Genomic DNA, 8,741 nt, shown 5'->3' with positions numbered 1-8,741 from the left:
CAACACAGCAGCGTGCGCGCGCGCACACACACACACACACACACACCGACACACAATCACGCGTTCTTTGCGTGATAAACATATTTTATTCCTATTTTTACTTAGGATTTTTTTCTCACTCACTTTATATTAAATTCATGATTTTTATGACATTAGAAATCATTTCTGATCGCGCAGGGATCAAACAAACATGCCCTTCACACATGCAGGAAGTAATTAGCATCTGTTTAACAAATGTTAATGAAGGCGTGTCATGGGAGGTGTCTTACCTGCGCTCAGTTCTACGTTAATTGTGATGTACAAAAGCAATGTGTGTGTATTCCAGCGTACGCACAGTTTGATACATCTGGATTGTTTTGTGCGTACGCTGTTTTCTGGATTTGACCGTACGTCATGTTTCAGTAAGAAATCCACGCAAGTCTTTGTACATGAGGCCCCAGGTCAGGTAAATAATATTTGAAGTGAATCAATGACACTATTTACTTGACAAAAACAAATTAAATTTTCAAAGTGTGTAGAAAAACTAGTCTTCCTGCTTTCATAAAATAAAATGGTTAGGTGTGATCCCCACCACCCATCCAATCCAGCAGTGTGGTGTCTCTCAAGGACCTTCAGTACACAGAAGTAAATATGCATCCTAACAGATAACCAAGCTGCTATTAGCGCTCGAAAAGGACCACACTTCACATCATTACTGGCTTGGGAGTGTGGCGAAGCATTCAACCAACTGGGGAGAGATAACAGTGTTACTGTTGCACCAGGATATACTGGCACTACCTCACAAAAGCTGGCAGTCAGGTCCACTTCAAAGAACCAGAGCCTGTTGTAGGTATCTCAACAACAGTCTGTAGGACTGCCCTACAGGCTTGGATCAGACRTCAACACTGAATACACTGGAGGGAGCTGACGGACTTTAGACAGGCACGGGAACTGATAAAAAGTCCAAATGTTAGATTTGGGAAAGCTCTAAGTTCAATGGTTGGAGTCCTAACTGGACACAATCTGCTCGATCACCACAAAATGGTGATGGGACTCCATGACGATGGTCTGTGTGATGCCTGTGGCATTGAATTTTAGATCTCTTTGCACTACTTAGGCCACTGCCTGGCTCTGAGTAGTCAAAGGACCCCAAGAAGCTCAGAACACTGAATATTTCTAACCTTGTGTCCTTCATTTGAGGGATGCAAAGGTTTGAATAAAAACCAGTGTCTTTTTGGAGAAAGCAATGGGCCCACTCACAAGTAGGGGTGGGCGTATCAAATGTGGAACAATTATTGCATTATATAGTATAAATAGTGCTTTATCGTTAAATACCTCCTTGACTTTATACAGTACTGCAATAGATGTTGCCATTTTTGTTCTTGAGTAATTTATATAAGGTTTCCATGTCCTTTTTTCGTCGATAACACCCAAAAACTTCMCCTCATTGACTTTACAAATTTCAACACCATCCACTCYAAATGGAACATCAGTTGTTTTCTTTTTATTACTAAATATCATGATTTTGTTTTATCCTAATTTAATAACTTCTGATTAAATTGATATATGATTATAATTAAAAAATAATGATTAAAATATGATTAGATTATTTGCAAATAGAAAACCTAAATGTCCATTTCCAGAAGAAGTCATGAAGTTGACCATGACCTCTTCTGTTTGCTTCTATAGAGTCAAATGAAGCAAACTGAAACCAGTTGCAGTGGGACTCGATCAGAGCTGAAAGAGAATTTAAAAAGTGCTGGAAAGAAGACTGGCACAAAGTGTCTCCACATCCACGTGGGAGGCTGACTGAGCCAGATTATTACTTCAAGTCGTCACCGCTGAAGTTCCAGGCCATCAGTTCARGCACTCTGGTTTAGTTTGTGTCAAATAAATCTTGACACATAATTTGTCTAATTTTTTAAACTTAATGAAACTTACAGTTTTAAAAACTGATGTATTTTTCACTGCACATCTATTCCAAACTTATTTTTTTCTGCTGCTGCTCAGTATTTTTCAGTTTCAGTCAGGTCAATTTAAAGTCAGATGTTATAAAAGATGACAAAGTCTTTTAAAGCTTTAGTTCTGTTAGAAATGAACTTTGCTAAATCTCCCGCAGCTTTGGCTTTTCTTCGGATTGACAGCTTGTCAGGAAAATGACACGTGATTATATCCCTTTAAAAACGCTTTCTTTTGAGAACATTTGATGTGTTTTAAAATGTCAGAACCGTTTCTGGCTGATTGATGAGGGTTTGTGTTCCAGCGTTTCACTGCTAGCTTAGAAAGGTCAAGCCTCGTGTCACCTCTCCAGATATTTGTGTGTTGTAACCCGAGATGGTTTATTGGTACAGAAACAGGGAGAAGATGACAGCCATGTAAGGATGAAAATGAAAGGTTAGGAGTTCAGTGCCTCCCCACGTCTCTGCCTATCTGAGGGAACCTGTTTGAACTGTGATGGGAATAGTAATGACTGAGCATCTGTGGGCCTGAAAATAGCTCCAACATTAAGAACCGTTCAAACGAAGCAGTGCGTTAGACTCTAAGGAGCAAGGACACGAGTGCCACCATCTCATCGTCTCGTTCGTTTTTATTTATTTTGACGTTTCAGGCGTGTGGGTTAATTATTACACTGATTTTATCGAGGTTTTATTCCAAGGTGGYGAGTATTTTAGTGCCAAAAACGTTTAGATTTAAGATTGTTTTATCAAATCTATTGAAGTGCATTATCTAGGTTCTGGTTTTCATTGCAGAGCTGTTAAAATATAGGCAATGTTCGTTRCCCTTTACCTGTTAAGATYTAATACCAGTTAATAATGACATGTGAATGTTGGAGTGAGCCATACAAAACCATTCAGTCACAGCTGTGTGRACTGATTAGCTTTTGTTTTAATCTGTCTCYGACAGGCATCAGGTAAGCAGTGCCCAAAACCAGGACACACACCTCAAGAACAGCTTTCTTCACATCCTGACTCCACCTCATGACATATGTTAAAGAGGCAGGCTACTCCTATATGGAGTCAAGATGTCATCCCTCACACTAATGTTTGATCACTGTTCTTCTGTGTTTTGTTTTTAAATCAGACATGTATCTGACTAAAAGCCTCCTGAGTCTGTGAGACCCTGATCAAGAGCCCCACAACCCATTCTACACATAAAATCATCAATTAAGTCAGAGATAACCACATTATWGAAATATATTACAGTTCACCTAAAAAAAAAGACTATACAATGTGTAGTGTCTTTATAAATCAGTAGTAAACAACCACAATAAGTTTCTTCAGAGCCATAAAATCTATGTGGTGTCACTTTTAAGAAACGTTTATAATTAATAAGCTGCAGATACGATCACCTGATGGTTCATCTGTAGAATTGGAGGAGAGACACTGTCATCCTGAGTCACTCAGGCTCACTGAGGCAACAAGTTTTTATTTAAAGAGGAGACATTTTCCAGGAAATATTTGTGCTCCAGTTTGTTTTATGTGCAGCTTCTCCACTCCCGCGCCGCTCTCTTTGCAGATGGAAAGTTCTTCATCTGAWAGCTGGTATCTGTTACCCGCCGACACACTTTGACGCCATCACTTTTTATTGCCTACGTGTCCGAATGGTYGATACGAGGTGCCGACGCTCTGAAAGACGTCATCTCTAAGAGTGATTGCTGTGACAGGTGTGGATGATGGATCTCTGGGCTGTGGGACGCAGCCCCGCGTTGTTTGGATGTTCAAACGCGCCGCAGACACATYATGCAGAGGATCAGCCAACCGTGGTTTTTTATGTTACACTTCTCTGGACCGGACTGTAATATATAGTTAGACTGGCTCGTTGATGCATCTGTTGTCCTTCAGGTGTTGCGTTTTATTTTCATCCAGCATCATTAAATGAGTTTATTGGGTAGGCAACGCAGTGAGTTCATCCTTCTCTCTCTGATCTTGTTGTTTTGTTTCACACAACTGGAGCTGCACATTCTCAAACATTAGTCTACATTAAATCCCAGAGAATAATTATTTATAAAGCTTACATAGTGTCTTTTAAAACCAAAGTTTTAAGGAGTGATTGGTTTTACAGCACCTGGTATTCCCAAGCAGTCTCCCATCCAATACTAACCAGGCCAAACCCTGCTTAGCTTCCAAGATCCAATGAGATCTGACCTGGTCAACATAAAATTACAAACCACAAAAACAAAAGAGCAATCAAAGTTACAATAAAAGCAAAAGTACAGCAATGCAAGTTGATTAAAATTAGGTAAACATTTTATGTAAAACACAAAAGCTTCTTTAAAAGGACAGTTTTCAGGTGGGGTTTAAAGTGACCATCATCCTGACCTCAAGAGGAAAGCTTTTCTGGAGTCTGGGATCCTGAGGAGAAAACATACAGTTGTTCTCCAACGGGAGCAGGGAGCAGCCAGGAGGCCTTGATTAGAAGACCTCAGGGCTCCAGGAGGAAAAGAAGAGGTTAGAAGTTCACTGATGGAAGCAGGAGCCCGGCTTTTTATTGTTTTCTAACCAAACAACAACACCTAAGTTCTGCAGTTTTCTTTCGTGATGTTCTGACCTCTGACTGGTTGTTTTAGTGACCGTATTGGCAAGTAAAATATGTTGAACTTGTGCCTGCTTCAACACACCTGATTCAGTGATTAAATCACCTCTTCAGGTTCTGCATTAGCATGTTAATCACCAAAACATCAGCAAATTATCTGAAGCATGCAGGATAGTGGATCAGGATTAGAAACTCCTCTTAAACTTTAACCTCTGGTCTATAACTTTCACTAATTTTGCTGTTCTTTTACTATTTTCTAGAAAATTAAAGAAAATAATCTGATTGTTTCATCAGTTTAACTCCTGTACCTCTGCTGCCCATCATGATAATCCAGTTTTTATCCGTTTGTTGTTAGGAAACAGTGAGACAAATTATGGATAAATGAGTCAGAACTTTCTAAACCCTCATTAAATGTGAAGACATATGGGGCTAATTAAAGTTTTTAATKCTTACCAGGAGCCTCATTTATAAAATGATTTGGGATTAATTAGTTCTTTGTTATCGTTTTAACAGAAAACAACGTTATTTTTTTGAACCCATGTGATTTTTCTGGATCTGCTCATCTCTAAATAAAACTAAGATTTTATATAATTGATTTCCCTGCTGACCAAAAACCTGCATTCAGGCCTGCGTGAACATTTATAAACTTATTAATAAATACGACAAAAAACTATATTTGACTGTTTCTCCTTTATGTTTTAAAGCTCGAAGAGGTAATAAAATCACTGATTTGACCACTGGTTTAGAGTCACTTTTTTCTTTTATTATTGGGGTAATTTTAGTTTGGCCTGTTCATATTATTTACTGCATTAACTCACCTTAACCTGCATTTTAACAAATATTTCAGATATTCTCTACCGAGATCTTTGATTTTTCTCTCATGACTTGAAGTTATTTTGGTTTTAACCACAGTTTGTAGAAATCTGCACATAATTTCTGAGCGTAATGAACAGTATCCATGTTTTGTTCAATAATCACTGCCTTAAATGCAAATTTAAACTCGATTAAAAGCCGTTTGCTCAATTTAGCAGAATTCAGGATTCTAAAAGGTGCTTTTTGCATTTAATAAATCTAATTTTCTCCACAAACACGGCACATCTTTCCTAACATGTTAATGTTAGCTGAGTGGATTCAGCTCAGATTTATTGCAGACTTGAGATATTTTGAGATGCGACTGGGTGGTAACAAGGTCCCCCCATCCCTGTGGCTGGCCTCTGGTGGGTTTCAGGTAGCTTACAGCACGACACTAATGAACAGTGACAGTCACGCCTGCTGATGCCTTGCCCTGTGGATCACGCTGCTCTGTGGTGGACCCGGACCAGCTCGGGCATACCAATACGCCAGCTCTGCTGCAGCGCCTTTCCATGTTCAGAATAACAATGTGGGCCGCTTTATTAGCAGCTCTGTTGGAGAAATAAAAAGCTGCTGAACGTGTTGTTTGGAATAATGCATCCAGAGGTCCTGTTTAATGCTACGTGGAGGACTTCTCCTGCCTAAGCAGTCGTTGCAGTCGCTCGTTCGTGATCTATCAACTCTGATCATAAACTCAATCTGTATCAAAGCTCCCGAGCTGCAGAGCCTCAATCATATTTATATGTGGATTACAGAACTATGGGATGAGATATTGATTTTCTTGCAGGCAGATTTTAGGAAGGCAGTGCTGAGGTTTTCAAAGCTTTGAAGACAAAAACTGCGAGTTTTCTTCACCAGAGGACGTTTTTGGTGCAGTTTTTACATATTTCATTACATTAAAACTACCCTTTAATGCAGATTAACAGCTGAAGAATCAGCTCATGCACACATTAAGGTCATTTGCTGTAATTCAAAGTGAGCAGGTTGCCTTTAACCAAGTGGGAAAACTGCCACACAGTAGCTTTCTAAAGCTTTCGGCTGCTGAGGGAGCCTCCTGCCAGACTGTCACAAATGGTGAAACTTCAGCCTCAGGTGACGAGGGAGCCAAGACGGAGGAGCAGGAGAGCTGTTGTGCTAAAATGATTACAGAGATAAAGATGAAAAGTCTTGTTTTCGTCCCGTGATGCCGCTGTAATGATGGCAGGGTGAAAGCCGGCCTGATTCCTCCTCACCGAGGAGGCAAATGAATCATTGTGGACAACTCACCGGCTCGTCGCAATTAGTCACATTCCTGCTGGATACCGAGCTTCTGCAACTCCTCTACAGTTTGTTGCTCATCAAGAGGTAGCTGGTGTGATACCAAGCTGCAAATATTTACTCCAGACGTTTCTGCGGCTTGGAAAAATAAAGAAAATGGAAAAAATAAAAAATAAAAAACCTTTGTCTAAGCCTCTAAATAAGTCTTTTCTTCTGTTTGCCAGGGTGATGCTGTGGGGAATATCATGTAGCTGCAGAGCAAACAAACGTTCTGCTGCTGCGTAAGACGGCTGGAAACCTTTTCTCTTGTTGTATGAGATGCAAATAAACCCCAGAAAATATGTTATAGGTCTCTCTGTGGGCTAGACCTCGTGCAGAATATGAACGAGCCTTAATATTTGGGTCATGTGAATATAAAGCATCATTTATAGTTTGTTGTTTGCATGCTTCAAGTACCAGTCTGAAGTTATTCGAAGGAAAAACTGGGACAATCTGAACTCTCCTGTTGTCCTCAGGTCAAAGTGGCCCCCGAGGCCAGAGTTTTCTTCACAGTATGTGCTGTTTATACACAAGCTAGATACAGTAAAACCTTTCCAGTTCTCAGAGTTTTGTTTCAACTTGTTTAAAAGTTCACTTTTTTTTTCTTCCTGTAAGAAAACAAAACAAATCAAACGTCAGTGTTTTTGGGAGTGAGCTCCGTTCTAAACAACATGTTTGACATGTTTTAGCCACATTTTGTCTGGTTGAAAAGATGACAGAAGATTTTTTTACGCTTCATATCAGTCGATTTTCTTTCTTTGTTTCTTTAACAAGAAATCGATGCTGAAATCCCTGTTAGAGCTCGCTGGGTCACATTGAAGTGCTTCTGAATTGATCATTAGAATTTCAGATTTTGTGTGCAAACATTGTGCACATTTGTTGCTGCTGTCTGACATTGATTTTATCATTCAAGCCTCCTGTTCATGAGTTAGGTCTGTCCTTTTTATGTTCCCATGACGGCGATCCGCTGCTGCAGAGTCTGCAGAAGCATTAAACTGAATGCAGTGTGCAAACTCGTTAAAAATGTAAATAAATCTGTTCTGGCTCAGGTGGTTCTCCTCCTCCTTTAAAACCAACAATTATTTTTAGCTGATATTAGTCCTGCCACGCTGACAGAGCTTTTATTTTGACCTCACCTCACCTGGAAGGTCGTTCCTAATTTGACGCAGAAGAAGATCTCAGCTCAAGTTGCAGTTTTGATGGATTGTTTGAGGAGCTCTCTCCCCTCCTGCAGGACCAGCGGAGGTTCAGATGAATTAAWGATTCATCACTTTGTGCACCATAAGGGCTATGCTCTGCATTTAATTACTTCTTCAGCATAACAGGATTTTATTCTTTAATATGCTTCTTTTTCCACTAACTGTGTTTGTTTAATTTCAGCTAACGGTGAGTTTCCACCTGTGGCCACCAGCACAACCAGGCTCCTGCCGAGACCGACGACCAAGACCCCACAACCCTCCATCAGAAGCCCTCCAGTGACTTTCCCCACCACAGATTACTGTAAGTCTGACCTTAAGAACAAAAACAATCAGATTCTGCTGATCTCACACACATGCCCACGTGTATTGATGGAGGTGGTTGGTAACAAAGTAAGTGCGCCCCCTGCTGGCGAGCACTGCAGCTGCTGCAGACCTCTGGGCAGGGGCAGGCCGGGCAGCTTTGAAGAGTAAAATCTCCCACTTTGTCTCGAAAGAATGTCAGCGGAGCCAGATGCTCTGACCTGACATTTTCCATCCCAGACTCTCTAATTTATCTGCTTCAAAAATGTAAAAACAGTCAGAGAGTGATCCTCTACAGTTTAGGTCCAAGGATTCAAGGAAGTTTTGTCATTMAYAACACACATACATGTGGTGGAACGAAATTTTGTACCTAAGGTCCTGGTCTTTCCAAAAATATAGACAAAACAAATRAATATACTCAAAGWGTACATACATAAATATACTCAAAGTTACTGGTTACTTTCAGAACACACAAACTTCTTTAGCRAGAAAATGTTGAAGTTGTTGAGTTTTGTCTCTGACACCATCACCCTAAAATTAATCTGCAATGATTTTCAAAGCATTAATCTTATATATATATAT

The 8,741-nt window shown here is 40.0% G+C and overlaps 1 protein-coding gene across 1 annotated transcript in view; it reads left to right on the top strand.

The window, feature by feature from the left end:
• Positions 1-8,741, top strand: part of alk (ALK receptor tyrosine kinase) — a gene marked incomplete in the record, with an annotated part of 370,289 nt that overhangs the window by 311,353 nt on the left and 50,195 nt on the right. Inside the window, 1 exon segment of the mRNA XM_014009808.1 lies at positions 8,041-8,160. Within this exon segment, the coding sequence (XP_013865262.1) occupies positions 8,041-8,160 (120 nt within the window).

The sequence above is a fragment of the Austrofundulus limnaeus genome, unplaced genomic scaffold (genome assembly GCF_001266775.1).
Source record: "Austrofundulus limnaeus strain Quisiro unplaced genomic scaffold, Austrofundulus_limnaeus-1.0 Scaffold2, whole genome shotgun sequence".
NCBI classification, from domain to species: domain Eukaryota; kingdom Metazoa; phylum Chordata; class Actinopteri; order Cyprinodontiformes; family Rivulidae; genus Austrofundulus; species Austrofundulus limnaeus.
This window is presented reverse-complemented; position numbering and strand designations above follow the sequence as displayed.